General features: G+C 48.4%; 1 protein-coding gene across 2 annotated transcripts in view; it reads left to right on the top strand.

Moving 5' to 3' along the window:
* Positions 1 to 23,227, top strand: part of adgrl3.1 (adhesion G protein-coupled receptor L3.1) — a 101,312-nt gene that overhangs the window by 55,366 nt on the left and 22,719 nt on the right. For both annotated transcript variants that reach the window (XM_076145677.1, XM_076145676.1), the window contains exons 7-12: positions 940 to 1,728; positions 11,903 to 12,304; positions 12,725 to 12,828; positions 13,647 to 13,832; positions 15,241 to 15,279; positions 21,299 to 21,482. In XM_076145677.1, the coding sequence (XP_076001792.1) occupies positions 940 to 1,728; positions 11,903 to 12,304; positions 12,725 to 12,828; positions 13,647 to 13,832; positions 15,241 to 15,279; positions 21,299 to 21,482 (1,704 nt within the window). The remainder of the gene's footprint in view (positions 1 to 939; positions 1,729 to 11,902; positions 12,305 to 12,724; positions 12,829 to 13,646; positions 13,833 to 15,240; positions 15,280 to 21,298; positions 21,483 to 23,227) is intronic.

Genomic DNA, 23,227 nt, shown 5'->3' with positions numbered 1-23,227 from the left:
AGGCACCGGATTATTGCGCAAGAGTCGCGTTGAATGTCACTTAACAAACTCTCCACGGGTCAGCGGCGCTTTATGACGAGCCAGTGAACGGAGCATTACGTTGACATTTAATATTTCAAATGCTTCCCCAGGATATGAGAATTGTGCCGTGGCTTTGAACAGCCAATGAAAATTCAATCAATGTTCCTGACCCTTTGAGTGGAATCTGGAATTCTATTATTGAGATGAATGGGAAAACCACAATGCACATCTGGCCCTTCTCTCTGTGTGTGTGTGTGTGTGTGTGTAAGTGTCGTACGTGTGTGACAGCATTCCTGTTAAATTACTAAAGTCCCCATGACTCCGGGTCGCCACGGTTTCCCAGAATTTTACAGCCTCTCCCCGCAACCGTCGTAAAACCTGACCCCGGTATTCCAAGTTGGGAATTCGGAGCGCCGAGTGGGAAATGAATTATCGTAACAATTGCAGAAACAGCAGGGGGATGAAAGGAGCGTACGGTCCTGTGCCGGGGTTGTTTCTGACAGGAATAGAAGGAGAGAGAAACGGAGGAGAGAGCTATGAGACTAATGAGGAGCGAAGGAGGGAGGGAGAAGTGGGAATAGAGAGGAGAAGGGGGGGGAGTAGAACAAAATGTGCCATTTTTCTCTTTTCTCTTTTAGCAGTGAGAGCGGTGTATTATCTGTTGAATAGACACGCTGTTGCTGTGCTTTAGAATGACAGGGACGATGCAACAGCCAAATCACAGCAGTAAGAGCAAGCCTGTCAGATGTCAGCGTCACTTACCGTCGGCGAGGTTAAAACACAACGTGCCGCTTATGAAAAGAGACGGTAAATAATATTTTGCAGGTACTGTCACAAAGCGAGCGAACAGATATGTGAGGTTGTACAAAGACGCTTTCTCTCTGTGTGATGGCAAATGTGTGTGTGGCTCTCCCTCAGTGTTTCTGTGCCCCGGCATCCTGCGAGGCGTCTACCAAAGCGAGCATCTCTTTGAGTCCGACCACCAGTCCGGCGCCTGGTGCAAAGACCCGCTGCAGGCCTCCGACAAGATCTATTACATGCCGTGGACTCCTTACCGCACAGACGCGCTGACGGAGTACTCGTCCAAAGAGGACTTCATCGCAGGACGCCCCACCACCACCTACAAGCTGCCGCACCGCGTGGACGGGACGGGCTTCGTGGTCTACGACGGCGCGCTCTTCTTCAACAAGGAGCGAACACGCAACATCGTCAAGTTCGACCTCCGCACGCGCATCAAGAGCGGGGAGGCCATCATCGCCAACGCCAACTACCACGACACCTCGCCGTACCGCTGGGGGGGGAAGTCGGACATCGACCTGGCGGTGGACGAGAACGGACTGTGGGTGATCTACGCGACGGAACAGAACAACGGACGCATCGTGGTGAGCCAGCTCAACCCGTACACGCTACGCATCGAAGGCTCCTGGGACACCACCTACGACAAGCGCTCGGCGTCCAACGCCTTCATGATCTGCGGGGTCCTGTACGTGGTCAAAACCGTGTACGAAGACGACGACAACGAGGGGACGGGAAACAAGATCGACTACATGTACAACACGGATAAGAGCAAGGAGATGGCCGTCAACATTCCCTTCCCCAATTCCTACCAGTACATCGCGGCAGTGGATTACAACCCGCGGGACAACCTGCTCTACGTGTGGAATAACTACCACGTGGTCAAGTACTCGCTGGACTTTGGGAACAACGGTAGGTCCCACCCACACTCCTCTTCCTCTTCCTCTTCCCCCTTCCTCCTCTGTCTCTTGCCACATGCTTTTTTCCCTCCTTTTCCGACTCCTGTACACAACTTTTACGCTCTAAAAAAGACAAAAAAGCTGATCCGAGCTGCTTTATGTCCGACAGTAAATTCATCGGGGGAGGTGAAGGTGAGCGTTGATTTAAGGCACGTGTAAATCACGCTCGTGTTCAAATACCTCCACGTACTTGTAATGCTTTCAATATACATTTTAACGATAAGTGCCTTTTTATTGTGACATAAGGAATACTTACAGCCCCTAATGTTCCCCTAATAATTACTTCAGTAAATTAACTTAAAAGAGAATATCACCATCTGTGCCGTCACACACTTCTGAAATCTGTCTGTGTCGACCCCCCTCCTCCCCCACCCGTCCCCCCATCTCCCCTAACAACACCCGCTCTTGTGGTACTGGAGTGTGTTCAGAAGTGAAATACAGGGAATATTTTAGAGCGGGGACTTTTTAGAAACGGGTCCAGGATGCAGTTTCACAGCTTCGTCAGCAGAGGTGCTATTATTCGTGGCCTCATGCTGTAATCTCACCCCCCCCCCCCCTCCCTCACCCCCTTCCATAATGCATTCCTTTGGACGCAGAAGGGGAGTAGGACGTGAGTGAGATCTTTCACCCACACTGAGTCGCTCTCAACTCTGGTGAAGGAGATCTCTCCCTCTCTCCCTCCCTCCCTCCCTCCCTCTCTCCTTCCCTTCCTCCTTCCCTTCCCCTCTCTGGATGGACGGGCTCGGGCCCCTGGAGCCTGAAGGCCTATTTGCCCGGTGTAATTGCCTTTCAACACCTTTCTATGGAGTGGTCAGGGCAGTCTGGCTGTGTGTCTTATTAAATGATGTCTGAATTAGCGCATGCTCTTACACGCAGTTAGGAGACGCAGTACAAGAAATTACAGAGAGAGAGCCAGCGCTAAACTTTGTTTCTACCGATCAGTGTGTGTGCGAGGGAGAGAGAGGGAGGAGAGCTTATGGTGTAATGTGTGTGCGCGGCGGGATGTGCACCCATTATAGATAATGCTCTTATATTTGTGAATGAATAACCGGGTGCACATCTGCTTTTTGGCGTAGGTGTGAGTGTGTGTTAATGTGCTAATATGCTTAACAGTATGAGCGCCGTGTTTCCCTATTCATGACTGTGCACATGTGTTTATTGGTGTATGCCTGAGAGTGTGATCACTCTCATAATGGAGCTCTGGGTGTCTCCGGAGGCTCTAAAGAGGAGATCAATGAGGATTCAATGTAGAGAATGACCTCCAGTGCACAGCAACAAGCCAGACTGCTGACCAGCAGGAGATAAATACATACAATCGATGCTGCCCCGCTCCTGTAGCCTCCTCTCCTCTCCGCTCTGCTCCCTCACTCAATGAAGAGCAGGAATAAATTAACTACCTCAACTGCATCATTTCTTCGTTCTATGGAAAACGAGCAGACAGGCCGGTCCTCCGTCTTTACTCCAGACCTCTGCCAAAAGACGAGAAACTCTTATGTCTGATTCATTTTGATTTGACTTGATCACACTTGAGCACATAAGTGACTCTGATCTCTATTTGGATCCAAACTCACCACATCCCGGCCCGCTATGTTTTTTTTGTTTTTTTTGTATTTTTCTTCCCTCGTCGGTTTTCGGAAACAGGCCAAGGAAAGCAGACATGCTGAGGGTTTCCGCTCATTACCAGCGCGGCTTAATTGTGCCTCTGCCTTTGTTTTGGTTCATGTGTACGCCTTAATGATGTAAACTGAGACGGGTTCATGGATTAAGATGAGGTTGCGGAGGCCGCCGAGGACCCCCTGTAATTGGAATACGACTCCCACAGCAGCAATTACGCCGTTTGTTGCGTACTGTGTCTGCTGAACAACGTGGATTTGATGGTTAGGAACTAGGTCAGAGGTTTCCACGACAGGGCCCGTAGCAGGTTAGCAGCGAGATCATACCCTCACCTTTGCCTTGTCAGCGTTTCTTTTTGTCACAGCAATTTCACTGAGAAAAGCAGCAGAAGCACAACTAGCTAATTAGTGTGTGGCGTGTGTGATGTGTTATACGTATATAACAGAGGAAGCGTCAAACATTAAGTATAACTTGAGAGGTTGAGAATGAGCTTTGACCCCAGTGGTGCAATTTTTTTTAATGTAAGCACTGTAAAGACAAGAGGAATGAGCCGATGTCACACCGCGCGCGAAGATGACATTGTGTTTTACCTGGCTTAGCTAATCAGCAACAGTTACTGAGGCAGAGAGCTTCCAGAGGCGTCCCAACTGGTTTACAACAGTGTGGACAAATGCTTATTATGGCACAAATCTCTACTAATGCATAGTTTATACAGCCCAGCAACACGACTGTTGCTAATGTATGCTAATCCCCGCTAACTGCACCCAGATTTAACGTGCACCAGCGCTCCCTCAGCACCCTGTTGACAATGCGTTTGACTGCACTTTGCGCCCTGCGGTTGGGCGGGGGGGGGGACGGGGGACGTACGCACAGTTACTTGTGAACACACATACGATTAAACAACGCTTGGTTATTCTTTGTTCAAGACGACATGGTGTAAATTTGTGTTAAGAACCGAGGAGAAACCAGGGTTTCTCTCCCGTGTTCTCCGTGAGGCCAGCGCCGTGACATCCAAGCAGGAAGAAGAGGAGCTTCTTGAAATGCAACCCCCCTCCCCCCCTCCTCAGCCCCGCCCCCCCTCCACTGGTAATTAAGAAGAAAGTGAGCTGCCTCTCCACATGCATTGTTTTCCTTGTCTGTTTGTGTTTCTTCTCCTTCTTCGTCCGTTAACTCCCACTTGTCTCTTCTCCCGGCGCGCACAAACAAACACAATGGCAAGAAAGCGGAATATTTCCCTTTCTCTCTTCTCTTCTCTTCTCTTCTCTTCTTCTCTTCTCTTCTCTTCTCTTCTCTTCTCTTCTCTTCTCTTCTCTTCTCTTCTCTTCATCTATCTTTCTCTTTCGCACTCTTCCTCTCTCCTCTCTCTCCCTCCAATCCTGTCCACCTCCTCCTCGCTCCCTCACTAGGCTGCTTCATCAGGCGGCGGCGTCCTCAGATGTATATATTATGCCTACAGAAAGTCGGCGTTCGTCACTTTCCCTCTCGGCTGTTTATGGAGTTGTTTCATCACGTCTTTCCTAACATGCATATTACAGAGGCGCTGCCCTACGCAAGCCGCACGGCTCCAGCGAAACATTTGAATAATTTATCACCTCCAGTCTGCCTCGCCACACTTTGGAAAGTTTTTCCCCAACAAAGTCGCAAAATTATTCATGTTATCTGCATCTCTGTGAAGGGAGGGCAACACAGAGCTGAGGTGGAATAGATTTAGACGTTTACACACATTTCCCCCCTGCGTCTCCGCGCCCCTTTTCTACGTCTCTTCTTCCTTTTTGTTTGGAGCGGGCGGACGGGCGGGCGGAGGTGATTTCACACTCCTAAAAGTTTTACATATGTTTCAGCGTTTAGCAGATGACAGTTTAGCACCCGGCTTAAATCTAATTGCATATTCAGCGGGACAGGAGCGGGAACGTTGAACATCGCTATAGGAGCGAAACGTAATTATGAGGGTTTCTCCCGGCAACACTGCAGGTGTTTTCTGTTCTGTGGGAGAAAGTAATGTTCATGAAGATAATCAGATGGAGAGGAAGGAAATTACAGTTTGGCTTGGGACTATTTCTCAGTAATGACTTCAGCAAACAGCATCCGAGTTTTTCATTGTTCTGACACACTGTATATACTCTGTGTGTGTGTGTGTGTGTGTGTTATATTACATTCATATTAAATCTGCACACGTTGATCTCAAACTCAAACCTTTATCTCAGCTGCTGTATCGGCTGCTAAACTACATTCTTTGTCCCTCAACTCTATTGATTCGCATTGAAGCATTTTAGTCTGCCGCTTCAAATTACAAATACAGAACAAATCACATCTACCATTATTGTCAATCTTATGATACATTTTTTTCATTGAAATTGTGGAAAAAGTGTTATATTCTTCAGGAATTGTCCTCTCCTCGCGTTTAACTGTGGAAACCCTCCTCTCTTTACTTTCAGACCTCATCTTCATGAGGTAATAAATGAGTGAATTGAGGGATTTTCTGCAGCAAAATAGTCGTTTTCTGTCAGTCTTTATAGTTTATGTGCCTATTTATTTGATTGTAATGTGCTTTCAGTGTTTAGCACGCTGCTAAACGACATAGTGCTATATTAGTGAGATGTAGGTTACAGTACTTAGACTTTACAGCATTAAGTCGTTAGAGTTTACACAATACAGGACCAGAGGTTTGAGTGGAGTTCTTTATTTCAGATGAGCCAGCGTGTCACGTGTTCTCTCTCTCTCCACATCAGTCAGTGTGTCGGTGCTGCCATTAATCACCGTTAAAGTAATCACACATCGACATTCTATTCCCTTATTTCCCTATTCTGTTAAACACAGCTGACCTCTGCCTGCCTCTCTGTCTGTCTGCTGCAATTTAAAGATTCACCTTTGAACCTTGAATGTTCGGAGTCACAATGCTCCATTTCCTAAGGAAGTCAAGCACGGTGTAACTATTGTCTTCACCCTATGAGCCCCCATCCTCCTCTCCTCTCCTCTCCTTCTCTTTCCTCTCCTCTCCTCTCCTCTCCTCTTTTTCTCTTCCTGCCGTGGCACCAGATTGCAATCAAGCAGGAGGGCCTTGCAGTGCAGGAAATTCTGGAAACAACAACTAAAGTGGGGAGCTTAACAGGAGTTAATGGACGGAGTAGAGGTCTCCTCTCACCAGATCACTGATTACACTAAAACTCTGCACACTCCACACCAAAGTCTTAGTGTGTGTGTGTGTGGGTGTGTTTGCGTATGTGTCTTTGATAGGTGTGGTTTTACACATTCTGAACTCTAGAATCAGAACATTGTGTGTTTCTTGTTGGATTTTTCTGTTTCTTCTTGGTTTTTGATCACAATTTCCAATGCTTGATATGATGAAGAAGAATCCAACATGAGTGATGGTGTCCTTGTCAAATGTCAAGTGTCCACTACGCTCCCTCTCCAACGTCTGCCCTCTGTCCTCTACGCCTCGATCTGCTCTTCGTCTCTCTCTCTCTCTCTCTCGCCATCGGTTTCTCCTCGTCTCTTCCAATCAGATAAAGCCGCTCCAGCCTCTGCACAGGCTGATCTCTGCCTCGCCGCGTCCGTCCTCGCTGCACCTGTTCCTTGCCTGCAGTGTGTCCTTATCGATTGCATTCGCCCCAGCCAGACCCTCTGCGTGCGCTTGGCTCTCCGCGCCGCCTCCCTTCTGCCAGGCAGCAGATGCCAAATTAAGTAGGCCTAGCCAGGACAACAGAGTGGAAGGGAAGCCCACAGCCTTGCAGGAATTAAATACAGACCAGAGCAGCAAGTGGAGCGAGTCTCCCTCTGCTCCCTTCACATTTGGGTTTAAAAATATCTAAAATGTGAATAAGGGCAACAAAGCTGTTACACTGTTAATCCCTACATACATCATCAGGCATGATTTAGTTTATTATAGGCTGCGGGCAGCGGAATGCTGAGTAGCTATAGGGTCACTTGCCAGAGGCTACAGCCTTTATTATAATACAGTAATAGGATTTGGCTGAATGACTTCTTTATATTCATACTTGTCCTCACAGAATTGACATAAATTCCGCGCTTGTCTAAAATGGCAGCGTATGCAATTTGACTTTGCTTCAGCACAGGAATGCGCTGATGCAAATATCCATTCCTTTATGAAACAGAGGAGAAAGAAACACGTCTGTCCTGTTAGCGCCGAGCCAGCGAGCCAGCGAGGGAAGTTCCCCCCGATGAAGAAAGACGAGGGTGAGCGCCGGGGCAGCTGCGTCTGCAGACGCCCGACGCGATTGCGCAACAGGCAGGAGTGTCTGCGAGCGCACGTCCGCGCTGGAAGCCGTGTTAGCTGTGGAACTTTGGCCGGAGCCTGGCAGCCATTTTGAGGAAGGCTTTGTTGGCGAGGTTGCTTTCTATCTGTGAAGTATCGCTGCTTTGAAGTGCTTCGTTCTGTGTTATCAGCAGCAGGCCTGAGCCACTTGCCACAAGCTCTCTCTCTGTGTGTGTGTGTGTGTGTGTGTGTGTGTGTGTGTGTGTGTAGACGTGCGTGAGTGAAAAGTAAAAACCTGTATATTTCTGTGCAAGTGTGTGAATGTGTGTTTGTGTGTGTGTGTGTGTGTGTGTGTGTGTATGTGTGTGTGTGTGTGTGTGTGTGTGTGTGTGTGTGTGTGTGTGTGCCAGCCATAGGGGCGGTGTGTTATCGCATTATACAGCCCTATTCTACGTCTCTATCCAGCCTAGAAAGCCTGCTGCCCTCCAGTCAGATTATCACTCTGCTGTTGCCACTCTGTACCCCCCCCCCCCCTACACACACACACACACACACCCTCTCTCTTTCTCTGTGTGTGTGTGTGTGTAAGCAGGAGGGAGCAGCTTTTAAGTGAAATGAAGCTCAGTCATGTATCTGCTGCGTAGCTTTGGCGTGCGCCGTCAGCGTCGTCGCACGCCGTCATTACACAGCGACCGCGGCTTCTTCACATCCCCTCTGTGTCCTTTTCCCCTCTCCAGCTGTGTGCACAGGAAGTTTCTGATGATGTGGGAAAAGTGCCAGGGGAACTTCCTGCCCCCCATTCCCCCCCTCCCCCCCATGCTCTTGCCAGCCTTTCTACCTTTTGTGTTGAAGATTTGTAATCCTTCTGTTTGCCAAGCAAAAAGTCAACAAGAGTACTCCCAGCATCGCAGCAGAGGCTCACACACACACATTCACACACTCACACACTCCACGTCAGAAAACTGCACGTTAATGTCTCCCCCCCCCCCCCCGCGCTGATTGATGGCATCTCCAGCAGTGGTTTTTGTGATCAGACGTCTCTGGGAACACGTTTACTGCCCGGGCGCCTGCCATTGTCTGGCCCTTCCCCGGGCTCGCTGCAGGTCAGGCAAACAAACAGAAATGGAGTCAGAAAGAATAGAGCAGGATGGGGTGAAGTTATAACTGTCTGACTCAATACTGCGGCGGGACCGGCACCTCCGGGCGGCACAGCCGTGCAACAAGGAAATAAGAAAAATGTTGTTTCTTACATCGCTGCAAAAAAAGAATTGGAGTTGTTCGTCGTGGGAAATCGAGTTCTACTGGTGCGGGAAGGCCTTCGCTCTCACACACACACACACACACACACGCGTACGTTTACAGCATACATGTAGCGCACAATCACAGAAGCCGTAATGCACCAGCACGTGTCACATACTCGCAACGTTGCCCATCGTTCTCACTGAAGAGCGTTTTGGTTTGTCGACATCATGAAGTTGTCACGCCGCGTTTACTCCAGATAGATGTATGTCAGCTCTCGTGAGTAGAAACCTGTGACCCACACCGCCCACCGTGAATGTTTCATGAGGCTGCGTTATGTCGTGTTTATGTAGATCGCGTCATGTCTCTCTCTCTCCCTCCCCCCGTCTCTCTCTCTCTCTCCCTCCCGAGCCAAGCCAGCGAGGGATTCGCCGCAGTCGGAGGTCATTTTTCATTTTTTTGTCACGCTGGCGCTTGTACAATAAAGGGAAAGGGAGCGAGAGGTGGGCGAGCAAAAGAGGGCAGAATACGATGGAGAGAGAGAGTTAGAGAGAGACAGAGAGAGAGAGAGAGCGAGCGAGCATTGGATGCCTGGGTGGCGAAGGTCTGTATACCATCATTGTCATCTGTTGTACTTACAGGCTTTTGTGTTACCTCACACACAGCTGGCAGCCCCTGTGCTTGCTGCCCTGCACTCAAATAACAGCAGACATCAACCTGAGACACACGCACACACACGCACGCACACACACACACACAGGTCATTACTCTCCCATTGTTGTCGCACACCCTCTAATGGAGCTCCCCGTTTCAGTGGCGATAGACACACACTCGCTCTGTGTTTTATAAGTACACACACACACATACACACACACACACACGCAGATTGACAGCGAGTCCCTGGGCCACTGCTGCCACGCATGATTGATGGCAATGTTCCGTGGAGAATGCATGAGGAAGGGCGGGAGTGATTCAGGAACAGGGAGCAGCACAGTTTAGGTACGGAAACACTCCACTGAGTTGTGAAGGAAAAGAACAGAACGTACAGGAAGAGCAGGTTGTTACTGGGCTGTCAGTCAAAGAGACAGACACACACACACACACACAGATAGACACTCAGATGCAGAGATGTATGATGGTCTTAATTAAGCTCTAATCTACAGGATAGGACAACTTACTTTACCGCTCCGTCATTGTTTTGCCCTTTCTTCCACTCTTCACACACCCCCACACACCTTACTATTATACACTATACACTCTATATGCACATCACACACACACATACACACACACACACACACAATGCAGCACGCATTAAATCCAAAGCACTTACCTCCAGAAAAACACATACAGTCCCTGTGTGAGATGGGAAAGTCTATAACCTCTCAATGTCACTGACCAGCTTGTCGCACAGAAACATGCCCCGAGGCCACCTACACTTTAGGCTGACTAACACAACACAGCGGCTGCAGCGCTTTTACATTTATGTTGCCTGAAATAACCCCCCCTATCTCAAAATTTAAAAACCAGGATAGATTTAAAGCCGCGTAGACGACTTCATACTTTTTTTTGCCACCTGCCAGCGAGAGATAACCGGATCCTTTTTTTTTTTTTTTTCCCGGGGGTTTGTGAACGCATCACGGATGTGCACCGGCGCTCACTCCTAAAGACAGGATGGAGGAGATAGAGGTGGAAATCGGCTTTCTCAGGACCGGGGAAATGGAGACAAGACCAGAGAATTAAAAAACTATATGTGCTCCTTCTTTTAAACATCATATGCGTGTGTGTGTCCGTGTGCGTGTGTGTGTGCGCGCTACGTGCCTGCGAGCAAAGTAGGAATGTGCCGTGCTGGATTTATTTCCCAGGATCCCACACAGATGTTGTCGTATGTTAAATTAATCGTTTTCAAGTGAAAAATTTGAATTTGCCTCCAATTGTTCGTATAAACGTTTTGTATTTTGCAGCCGAGCGCTCAAGTGTCTCTTCACTTCGCGCCACAATGTCTCCTTCACTGATGGAATATTAGCCGGATATTGTTCCGGGGATAAATCAACAATAACGTTGATAACTTAACCAGAAGTTAGAAACATAACGTTTGTTTGGCTGTTCCTGCAAATTTGCTTCCTGATACATTAGATTACAAGCAAAGCTGCATCTTCAGTGTTTGCTGCTTTATTAAAGAATGTTTTCAGTTTTAGGAGGAATCAGCTCCCGTCTTGCGAGTAATTACAGAGCGAATAATACAAATAATTCCGAGGCAAAGTGAGAGAAAGTGTAAGTGAATATTTCCCCTTTCTTCCCGGCATTTAATTCCCGGCAGTATTGATCTGTAAGCGTGCGGCTTTGGAGGAACGGGGGACAGTTAGAGTGAGACACTGCAGCGAGACACCTTCACACCCAAAGGGGGACAAACACTCCGTCTGTCCTCCATCATCTCCCCCATTCATTCTTTATTTCTGTCCTCCGAGCGGGGTCGCCGTGAATAATTGAGCAATTTCACAATGAAATATTGACAATGAAAGGATGGTCCCTTACGCCTTTAAGTGGCCTTCCTCCCTCCTGTGATGTCACATGGCTATAAATCATGCACAGCAGCTCAGGGAAGGGTTTTTTTCTGCCAGGTTTGAGATCGAGACCCACATCCCCGGTCCCCCCAGTCCCGTAGGAGAGACTGCAGAGCAAAGGTCAGACCTGCCGTTTGGTCTAGTTTGGGGCTTTTGGGATTTTTACATTTACACAAATCTTATCATTCTAAGCGCTTCCCTGTGCGGCGATGCTCTGTGTACGAATGTGGAATTGTTGTGTATTTGGAATTCTAAGCGGAACACAAGGACAAAGCTCTGGTGCTGGAGTCAGTTTAGAAAGCTGAATTCGTCGAAAACACGATCTACTTCCTGTCAAAGCCGTTTAGCGTTGAATAAATGAATGACTGCAAATTCTACAAGTTTCCGTCTGTCACTGTGACACCGTTTACGCCTGAAGACCGTCGCTCACATCGCTTGTCTCTGATACTCACGCATTGTCATTTTTCATTTCTCTCTTCTTCCTCCGCCCTCTTCAGACTACCGCCCTCCCATCATCCCCCCAAACCGACTCGGAGTAGCCGGCGGAGGAGGCGGCGGCTCTTCCTCTTCGTCGACCGGCCGCACCAGCACCACCCGTTCCCCGCCTTACTACACCACGCCGCGGTCGCTCCTCACCACTTCCCCGGGCCAGCGTTACCGCACCACCACCCGCCAGGCCATCATGGTGCCCATCGACGGGGTGTCGTCCGACAGCAACCAGATCCCCGACAGGAACTCCAAAGGAGGAGGGTTCGCGCCGCCGATGCCGCCGGCGGTCCCGCAACCCCCGGCCCTGCCCCCGCAGGACTTCTGCAGCCCCAGGGTGACCGCCGACATATCGTGGCCTCGCACCCAGCAGGGCCAGAAAGCCAAGCAGCCCTGCCCTGTAGGAACACTTGGTAAGAACCAGCCGCACTTCAATCTTCACTTGTATGTAGAACTTTGGATGAGCTCTCCTGTCTGCTAGTTTGTTGGATTCTCACTTTAGTTTGACCTCTGATCCACAAACTCACCGTCTGCCCCGCCTGGTAGTTTCCTGCATTTGACTCCATCTTAAGCAAACCCCTTGAAATGATTGTGAGTGAAAAGCTCTAGATGATGCCGGAGAGATGCTTGAGCTGAGGGGCCGAGCACCAACCGCCACGGCGCGTGTTAAAGTCCTCACGTGTCCCTAGCACATCCCAACAGATCACCCCCCCCTACACACACACACACACACACACAAACACACACACACACCTCAGGCAGCTCAAAAAGTATTCATGTCTCTGGTTGAATGTCAGCCGTGTCTTACCCTGTTTGCTTCCCTTGTCTCTCAGGCGTGGCAACATACGTGTGCGTGGCCCACTTGGGTTACTGGGATCCCAAAGGCCCCGACCTCAGCAACTGCACCTCCCCCTGGGTCAACCACATCATGCAGAAAGTAAGTCTCCAACGCCGCCGCTGCCGCCATCGGCCTCCCCCATCCTCCCCCATCCTCCCCCACCCAGCCTGAGTTTAAGGCGCTCCATTATGGATGTGCTCCTTCTCACGCATGAAGACACAGCGGCCGCAGGGGAAGATTTAGGCCGAGCAGCGATCACCATTCGTTAGCCGCAGCTATCACATCCGAGCTGGAAGGGGAATTGAAGTTTACGATGAGGTCATTTAATCACCCGCCGCTATCGTCATAACTTGACGCCGGACGCCTTCTTCTGCATAGGAGAACATAATTGTGTTGGGTTCCTAAAAGTGTTTTTCTTTTCCCTGAGTTGGATTGATGGCTCGGGGTGCGGTGGCGTACGAGCCACCAGGGTTTCTCTGTACGAGGGAAATAATGAAAAAAATGGCCCCTGTGAAATCGGCGAGGCAACAGAGGCACTAAAGCGGGATTTCATGCTCGGAAGGATTCCTGTGTGTCATTATGCTAACACTCACATGAGAGGCGCTGAAACACAACACTGAGTTCCTCTCAGGTTATGACAGACGCTCATCCCACTCCTTCACCCTTCCGACCTCCTCTTCCTCTGTTGTCGCCGCTCCATCCCTCTCCGCCTGTCTCACCTCATCGCTCTCTCCTCTCCGTCCTCTCCTGCGTGCGACGGTTCCTCTTTCGCATTCCGACTTGGCCTCGCCGTCTCACCTCATCCGATTTCTTCCTGTCCATCTGTCTCTTTCGCTCACCCTCTTCTTCTTCCTCTCCCTCTCTCTCTGTCTCTTTCTCTCTCTCTCTGACCCCCCGTCTCCATGTTTGCCTCGCAGCTTCGTTCGGGCGAGACGGCTGCCATCGTGGCCAGAGAGCTTGCCGAGCAGACCAAAGGGCTCCTCCGGCCCGGAGACGTGCCGTCTACAGTTCGGGCCATGGCTCAACTAGTGGAGCTGCTGGACGTCCAGCTCAGGAACCTCACACCCGGGGGCAAGGACAGCGCCGCCCGCAGCCTCACCAAGGTACTGCGGCCCCGCAACTCCACCTGGAATGTATTAGTGTGTATTGTTGTTACGGTTTTTGTAAGGAGCACACATAAGTTACAAGGTGAGGTAGGACAGGATAGATGAAGGCTAGAAGAGGAGGAGGAAGAGGGAAAATGGAGCGGATAGATGACGTTACTGTGCGATTATTAAGATGAATCACTTTAGTGGGGTCATTTTTTTTTTTACATTGATTCTTCTGCGATTAAGGTTTTGATGAAGAGCCGCACACGAGAATGTAGATTTGTCAGTGATGAGTGGAGCCGGTCGCCTCTTCGTCATGTGGACAATTCATAACAAATTTGGTGAAACATTGCGGCTGATAGATAACTGCTTTTAGTCTTTGGCTGTGTTCCTCAACTCTTCCCAAGCCAACGCTGGAATTTAATAAAACTTTCCCTCAGTCTGGGATTTATTCTCATTAAAGATATTGGAGCTGAAAACACATTTTTTGGGTGGCCGCTAATGTTTTTCAAGACGTGAACTTTGAGCCCTTTGGAGCTTCGGCTGCTGCATTCACTGAGGCTCCTATGAGGGGTTGAACGAACGGAAACTCGACCCCCTCGGTATGCAAAGAGATCTGTGTTCTGCGACGGCAACAGACGGAGTAAAGGGAAAGAATTAAGATCTCTACGGGCAGTCAATTAAAGTGAGCTAAATCACCGGGGAGCGCCTGACCGGCTGGCTCGGGCCGGCTGATTGACTGAGTGACTGGATGGCAAACTGTTTCTTCATCGTCTCTGCTGATCGACAGCCGCCTCAGCCGACGCTCCTGCGCTCTCTGGCTCTTTTCAGCTTCAGCTCCAATCCCCACGTTTCTGAATCGGCCGCTCTATCCTTTCCCACTGACCCATGAGCTCGCCCAAGGTTGAATCTGTTGGGAGAAAATGGCCCCGGCGCTTTCAATAATGACCCAGTTATACGTATCTAATTGAGTCATATGCGTGTTTATTATGCTAATGTGTGTCGGGGAAATTGAATATGAGCGTTCACGCACAAGTGGCAGAGTAATTAATGCCGTCGGTTCACTTGATGGTCGATGCATCGGAGTGATACGGCGTAAAAAGTGAACAGGGGGGAAGAAAGGAAAGGATGACAATTTAGGAAAAATGAGGTAGAGCTAAAGCAAAAGGGTGGAAAAAGCAGAGGAGAACAAGAAGAAGAAGAAGAATAGGCGAGAATGACAAAGGAGGTGAGCGGATAGAATAATAATATCCTTCAGTCTCCCAGGATTTGTTGTGCATTGTTAATGATGTGGGTGTGACTTCCTTTGTGCAACCGACTGTGTGTGTGTGTGTGTGTGTGTGTGTGTGTGTGTGTGTGTCCGTGTGTGTGTGTGATTAGGAAGGTGTTACATCGCTAACAGTGAAATTGTTTGAATTTGCAGCTTCAGAAGAGAGAAAGGTCCTGCAGGTTTTTCACACAGGTATTTCCACTTCCTGGTATTCCTGATTACTTTGCCACACCACGATCCCACATGTGTGTGTGAGTGCATGTGTGTGTGTGCGTGTGTCTCTTTGTGTGTGTGTTTTCACACTCTTGAGCAGCATGCAGACTGCAGAGCTTGTTGGTGATCACACATTACGAGGCTTTGTGGTGAATTCTAATGTGACGCTGCCGCAGTCGTCTTCATTTGGGGATCGTCTCCATCGAGGCCTTTTGAGGAGGATGAACGCTGGTGGACACTGCTGTCTCTATTCCCGTCCTGGCTGGACTATGAATCCAAAAAATCACTCGCAATTTTTGCCTCCTCAAAGGGTTTTTACTGGCGATGTCTCTCTTTTTTTTCAGTTTGCTTCACTTTGACTTTGCATTCAGCGTCGGCGCCACCGATCGGAGGCCATGATCAATATCAATAATAGCTCATCTGTTCTGCAATACTGTCTGCAGAATTGTAAACAGGGGGTCTGTCTGGAACCAAAAGAGTCGCTATCTGTCTCCATTCAGCCAAACGTCCCCGCCGCTGCCGTATCACCGTGACTACAGCAGCCATGAACTGACTATGATGGATATTCGGCTTCACATTGTTTGATCATGGCCTCGCTGGCTTTTAAACACAATACCTGCTGTGTGACGTGTCACCGGCGCCGCACGCGTATGTGTGTGTGTGTGTGGTTTTCTGTGTGTCCTTGTTGTGTGATTATTTTCATGTTGGTTCTCGGCGATGTGGAGAGAACATCTGACATCATTCAGGCGTGTTTCTGGTCAGCTGAAAGTCGCTGCTCAGTAAATCAAAGGACACCACCGCCCACATCCATGTACTGGAGATAAACTGCTCTCTCTCTCTCTCTCTCTCCCCCTCCCTCTCTCTCTCTCTCCCCCTCCATGATGGGCTGGCTCTTTTTCTCCTGATGCAGGCTTTTTCCCCCCCCCCCCCTTCCCATGGAAAAGTCTTAACGTCAGCACCAGTCAGCAATGTCACATCACAGAACATGGCTTAGGACGATACGCAAGCTGACACACGCACACACACACACACACACACAAATAGACACACGCTCACAAACATAAACACATGAATATGCTTTCATGTTGTCCGCTTCCCGTCACATCGCAACACTCCGGCTCCATTTTGATGCGTCTCCTCGGTTCTCTTAGACGCGGCGTCCACGGTATCATCACGTCTCTCTCACACACACCCACACACACACACACGCACACACACACACATACACCTTGGGTATTGCAGTGGGCTCGGAGTGATCGATTATATAATTAGCCTTAGTAATGTGAAACAAAATTATATCAACAGTCCCCTACCCTGCCAGATGAAAGTGTGTGTGATTAGGGATGTGGTGTGGCGCTGCCCTCTCCTCCTTAATTATCTACAGCACTAATTGCCAAGTGAGGAGAGTGAGCAGGAGGTTTAGGTTCTTAATAGAGACAAAAAATAATTGAATTCTCTCTCTCTCACACACTTCGACATTCACTCTCTCTCTCTCTCGCTCGCTCGCTCGCCCGCTCACACACACACACACACACACACACACACACACACACACACACACACTTCATCTCTTCTCCCCTCTCACTTCGTTCAGGGAACTTGGGACTCGTTTCATGTATATTAAATTGGCAATTTATTCATGATGAAGTTGGTGGTGTGGAGAGGCTTTGATGCTGTAGGGTGGCTTGACGGAGAGGGAGAGAGAGAGAGAGAGAGAGAGAGAGGGAGGGAGAGAGAGAGACATCGAGTCTGCGAAGACGATCGGAAGAGAGTGAGCACGAGACAAGAAAGGAAACTGAGACGGAGAAAAGGAAACGGACTGTTGAGCGAGAGGGAAAACAATGAGAGGGGCAGCGAGGATACAGCGGTGCTCAATGACAATGTCTAATTTGCCCTCTATTTATGGATGGCAGGTCAGAACGTGGCACGCTGTGAATTTAAAGCCTGATTTAGCTGCAAACTCATCTCATCAGGGGAGACTAACCCCAACAACAACTGACAGATCAGCCTGCTGCTCCGATGAATACATTTTCTGAACATGCACTTCCTCAGAGCTCAAGCGAATATCGGCTCCTCTTCTCCTTTCTCTCTGAGGAACCTTCTTCTAACGTCTCAGCTCAGACGTATTACAAAAATGCGTTTTACTCCGCTCACATACATTCATCCTGTACACACACACACACACACACACACACACACACACACATACAGTACGTGTGTGTGTGAGTTCCTGTGTTCCCTTTGTGTAGCTGGGAGGAGAGGGAGCAGCCCAGCTCCACTCTGCCTCGCTGCTGCTGTTTACGCTGGATTACCCCAACGCTTCAAAGCATTTCACTTCTGCCCCATTTACTGGTGTGTGTATATGTGTGTGTGCCACATCCCTGTAATACATAGTTGCACACACACACTCATACAAACACCCGAAAACAACCTTATCTGTCTCTCCAGAGTCTCTCCCCTCTTTGAAGACCCCTAAAAAACCTGTCTCCATTTAGCCCTCAAGTCTTCATACTCATGCAGCACACACACACACACACACACATGCTGACAAACACACACACACACTCACACACGCTGACAAACACACACATTCCCTCTGACTTTTTGATGTGGTGATGTGTGGACCAGGAGGAAATCATACCCCTTCTCCTCCGCACCTCTCTCTCTCTCTCTCCCTTCTACAGACGCAGCCTCAGCGACAGACAGGGGAATTTAATTTCCATGGCAAAAAAATAAAAAAAAATTGTATGAAATTGAAAATGCCAGATAATGAAAAGTTCAATAAACCAATAAAAAGAATTTAATGAGGGTAGAAAAGGAGGAGGTTTATCTGAAATGCATATCAACCTGAGAGTTTGGCTGTCATATCCTGCATCCTGGGCCGCTACTGTGGAGCAGGTGGAGCGGAATGATCCACTGTGATGCTCTCCCCAGCCTCACACACACATACACACGCACACACACACACACACACACACACACACACACTTATACTGTTAAATAAAAGAACTGTACCAACACACAGAAATGATTGTTCTGTAATCAGAGGTGGGACTTTCCCTATTTTCTGCTACTTTTAGTCTCATTCAGTTGTAAATTGTGCTTCTCACAGCTTTAGTTACTAATTTACACTTGACATTGCATTAGTGGATGTAGTCGTGTTGAATATTGTCACAGATGAACTAATGCTTCACTCCCATAGAAGCACATCCAGTAAGTGAGTAAGTGAGTAAGTAAGTAACCGGCCTGAGAGCTCTAAACGCGTCCATATGGACACGAGTGCTGGCGAGTGTGTCTGAGAGTGTTTGCAGCTCGGCCCCGTCACAGCGGATCAATCAGAGCAGAGTGGGGTTTTTTTTAGGATGTGGCATTGAAATTTTTTTTTTTTTTCAATCAGGATGTGGCATTGAAATTTTTTTTTTTTTTCAATCAGTCTGCACAGCAGTGCTGCAGCGAGGGAGATGTGGAAGTGGATCTGTTTGCTTTTGCGCACTGTCGACCTTTTATAATACATCCCGATGCATTTCAAACATTATCTGTAGAGCTTTACATGTGTTATCCTCCCACTGCGCTGAAAACATCAAACTCTAAACTCCATCCAGTTTGAGATCACTCTTTCAATTTCTTCCATTTTATTTATGTACTCCTTAAAAAAGGTTTCATGATTTCTTTCCAGTGGTGAAGAAGCTATGGATATGAGTAACGTCCCTTTGTCCAGTTTTGATTTGTGATATGCTTTTATAATTTCTTTGAGCTTGTTTTATTTCCAGTAATGATGCACTTTGTCTGCAGCGTCCTACACCTATTCTTCATCTGGGGGTATAAATACTTTTATTTATGCACCTTTCCCCCTCGCCGCCTGTCATGGGTGCCATGCACATGCGTCGAGACTCATTTGTACACTTGCTCAACCAGATGCGCACATACAGCAAATTCCTCATTAGGAGCAGAGAGGAGGCTTGTGAATCCTAATTTCCCACCGTACGGGGCGTTCAGGGAGCGCTGAAGGCTTACAGCTCGTCGTCCCATGCCACAGCCAGCGGAGGCAGAGAGAGAGACGGAGACAGATTTACTGCTGTATGTGTGTGCATTCTGTCTGTTTGCTGAAGCAGTGGATTAATTAGTTTTTGTTTACATGCAGCCCTCCCAAATCATCTGATATGCATCCCAGCTAATTAGCAGCTCACAATAAAATAGGATGTAATATTATCGTATTAGCTAAACACTCGGTTTTGTGTGCGATATATCAAAATGTGTTACATGTTGATATCTCAAAAATAAACAGGTAGGATTAATATCTCCGGTCCCCTTCTCCCACCTGGCCCTCTTTCTCCCCCTACACACACACACACACACACACACTCCTTACCCATTACATTACGATCATTTGCCACGCTTTTATCCAAAGCGACTTACATTACATTACCACCCTTCGCAGAGCAATTGGGGGTTCGGTTCAGTGCCTTGCTCAGGGGCGCCTCGGCAGGAGCTCGAACCGGCAACCCCCCGGATCCCAAGCAGAAGCTCTACCCACTGAGCCACTGCCTCCCCGAAAATTTGTGTGCCTGAGGGATTTCTGATGAGTTACATTACATTACAGTACGATCATTTGGCAGACGCTTTTATCCAAAGCGACTTACATTACATTACCACCCTTCGCAGAGGGGGGAGCAATTAAGGTTTTGGTGCCTTGCTCAGGGGCACCTCGGCAGGGGCTCGAACCGGCGACCCTCCGGTTCCAAAGCGGAAGCACTACTCACTGAGCCACTGTTAAGTTCAGTACAGTTAAGTTCAGTTACCCCTCCCTTCTGGCCTCTCAGTTCTAATGCCCACTGAAGGCAGCACGGAGGAAGTCAAACGGTTGACGTGGGAGTCTCTCGCTCTTCCTCTGAGTCATCTTCTTCATCCTCCTCTCTGTCCTTGCAAGTCCCCACTGGATGACCCGCCCCCCCCTTCCCGCTCTGCTCCCACCTGTGCCCCTATTTTCCCTCTTTCTCTTCCCCTCTCCTCCAGAGAGAGAGAGCGAGTAAGAGACAGGAGTCAGTTTGTGAACGTGAACGAGGGTGTATGTGTGTGGTGTGGGGGGGGATAGGAAATAAAGAGACAGACGGGAGTGTGAGATGTGTGGATTTGATAGCGCCTGTATTCGCTTTTCCGCCTTCCGTGTTCCCAGAGGACACCTGTCACCGCGGACTCGCTGGACTGTTTTATCACCCTACCGTGGCTCTCTTCCCGCTCACTCTCTCTTCTCTCTCTTTCTTTATCTCACTCTGGGTGTTTTAAGGCGTGTGTGTGTGTGAGAGAGAGTGTGTGCGCGAAGGAGGAGGAGAACTCGGGGGTATAAAGGAATTTGAACCGCAGACAAAATAAGCATTGTTTCACAGAGACTATTTTGTGAGCCAACACTTAGTTGTGTAATATTCGGAGACTCTGAAACGGTTCTGCATGGCTGGATGATGACCCAGAAGACATTAAATGATAAAAGTCTTATTTCTACTCCACCAAAGTTTTGTAACTCAGAGATAAAGACGAGTGGCTTTAAAGGAACCCAGAGCGTTTGGGGGTGTAGACAGCTGCTGATTGCAATCAGGTAATTAGCTTAGCTTGATTCTCTGAACATCTGTGATGGATTTTCCGTCACAATAGCCTTCAGAGTACTGAAAACGGATTTGGAACAATAAAACTCTGGACTGTAAGGGTGAAAATGTACTTAAAAACTTACAAGTGTGTTTTGTTTTTGTTGCCTTTGTTGTGTCTGCATGGGAATGCTACATTTGCATTGCTAACATGTTTGTTGTCATGATTTATCAACATGATCAATGGAAAGCCGCTGCACTCTCACTGCTGCATCCCATCGACTGCTGTCTTCATTAGTTATGGAATAGCGACGTTATCTGCCTTTTAAAATGGATTTGCTTCAGCTCCATTGGCTGAGAGTGATAAAAATGTTAGCATGAGCTTCCTCTGTCTGACCTCCATGTTTCTACTGTGGCCCCAGGCGATGGTGGAGACGGTCAATAATCTTCTCCAGCCACGGGCCCATGCAGCGTGGAGAGAGCTGTCCACCAGCACGCAGCTGCATTCAGCCACTCTGCTACTGGACACTGTGGAAACCGGAGCTTTCATGTTAGCTGACAACCTGCTCAAGACCGACACTGTGCAGGAGACCACCGACAACATCCGTGAGTACATGTTTGGGTTCCTTCCTTCCTCAAAGCTCGGGCCGGACCCTCATCTGTCAGGGAGCCTGTTGAGATGCCCTCAAGCTAGACACTTTATCTCCATTTGCTGCTCAGTGCCCTGGAGTCTCTCAGGTGTGACTGCAGCAGTGTCAAGCAGGAGCTCAGGGGAACTAGAGTCATTACAGGTGGTTGTAATTACTTGCATTACTTGAGCTTCACTATGGGAGGTTTGGTTTGGTTTCTTTTGTTCTTTCACAGGTTTATAAGCAACAACCTACAGTTTGGACTCATGTTCAGACTGGTAAAGACCATCTAATACGGTGTTATATAATATATGCATAGAACATCTCACCTCACAGTGCTCCCAGAATAACTTCAGCTTACACGTGAGCTGTTAAACACACGCACACGCACACACACACACACACACACACACACAAACGTGAATGAATGCAAATGGACTCACAGAAGATGGAAGTGGGGCAGAAATATGAACGTGCAAGATTTGTTTGTGCACATTAAGCTGAGCTAGAATTTATCTATGGGTGCTTACACAAGATAAAATTGTGCTGCGCTCAGCGATTTGCGCTTCACTCACCGTGCTGCCGACACACCTGAGGCTCTGCGCTTTTCTCTGTGCAAAAGGAGCAGAGGAAAGCGCAGAGACAGCACGGTATGAAACAGCAAAACCCCAGACAAACACTAACAAGGAGCCCACTTAGCTTTTGGATTGAGCTAATCTCACGTTTCAAACAGAAGCATAGACTTGTATGCTTGTTTGTGTGACCTAGTCGCCCCGTCCGACTGCTGACATTCCACCAATCAAACTACCTTTTGTCCCCTTTCGCGCTCCGTTGTTAAATCTGTGTTGAGCAATTTAGGAATTCACTCTACACTGCAATTTGTGATGCTCATTGTGTGCGAGCAGGCTAAAAATGAGCAACAAGGCAGCAGCAGGATCAGACGCTATGATCGCCGCAATGAGTGTTCCAACTGTGTCACAGGTTTTCTGCCCGGCTGGTGGTCTGACCATGAGATGAAAGTGCGACAAACCACGTCCTCCCATGTACTGTTTGATTTTATTTTTATCACATCCCTCTTGTGTACTTCTGCTTTCATGTAATACTCTTTGAGCTTGTCGCCGATCAATGCCTTTGTTATTTCGGCGGCCACTGACATTTCAAGCTTTGTAAACAAGCGAAAAACTGCCCAGATCTGTGTTTGTGCTTGGAACGCTCCATGCATTACGGATTTTTGGGGGGTTATGGGACGTTTTTCCGCAGCCTGAACTGAACTGAGTATACAGCCATATGTGTACAAAACAGAAAAAGGAAGTTGAAGAGGCGCAATAGTTGGAGAAGCCAGTAATTCATCAATAGAGACTTTGTGCTCTTTGAGGGGTGTTTTCTTAGCGTTGACGCCCAGTTTAGATCTCCCTCCCTTATGCAATAGCTCACACTGATAAAGAATTCAAAAAGGTGAACATTAAATATTACATAGGGTCATGGTGCCGTGGAGAAAAGCTGGCTATACCTTCATACATGTACGGAATCGATGTATTCCTGCACCGGTCCCAACCACAGCAGCGTCTTGATCAACAACTTTATCAAAGCTTTGGCAGTTTTCCCAGGTACAAAAAGAGCAAAAGGCAGTATTTTTTTATTATCACACTTGATTTTTTTGCAAATAACACAGCAAAATACATTACGATCATTTGGCGGACGCTTTTATCCAAAGCGACTTAC

Source organism: Genypterus blacodes, unplaced genomic scaffold (genome assembly GCF_046128005.1).
Source record: "Genypterus blacodes isolate CSIRO-AG114 ecotype Tasmania unplaced genomic scaffold, CSIRO-AGI_Gbla_v1 ptg000030l_1, whole genome shotgun sequence".
Taxonomy (NCBI): domain Eukaryota; kingdom Metazoa; phylum Chordata; class Actinopteri; order Ophidiiformes; family Ophidiidae; genus Genypterus; species Genypterus blacodes.
The sequence above is the reverse complement of the archived record's forward strand: the minus strand, read 5'-3'. Positions and strand labels throughout refer to the sequence as shown.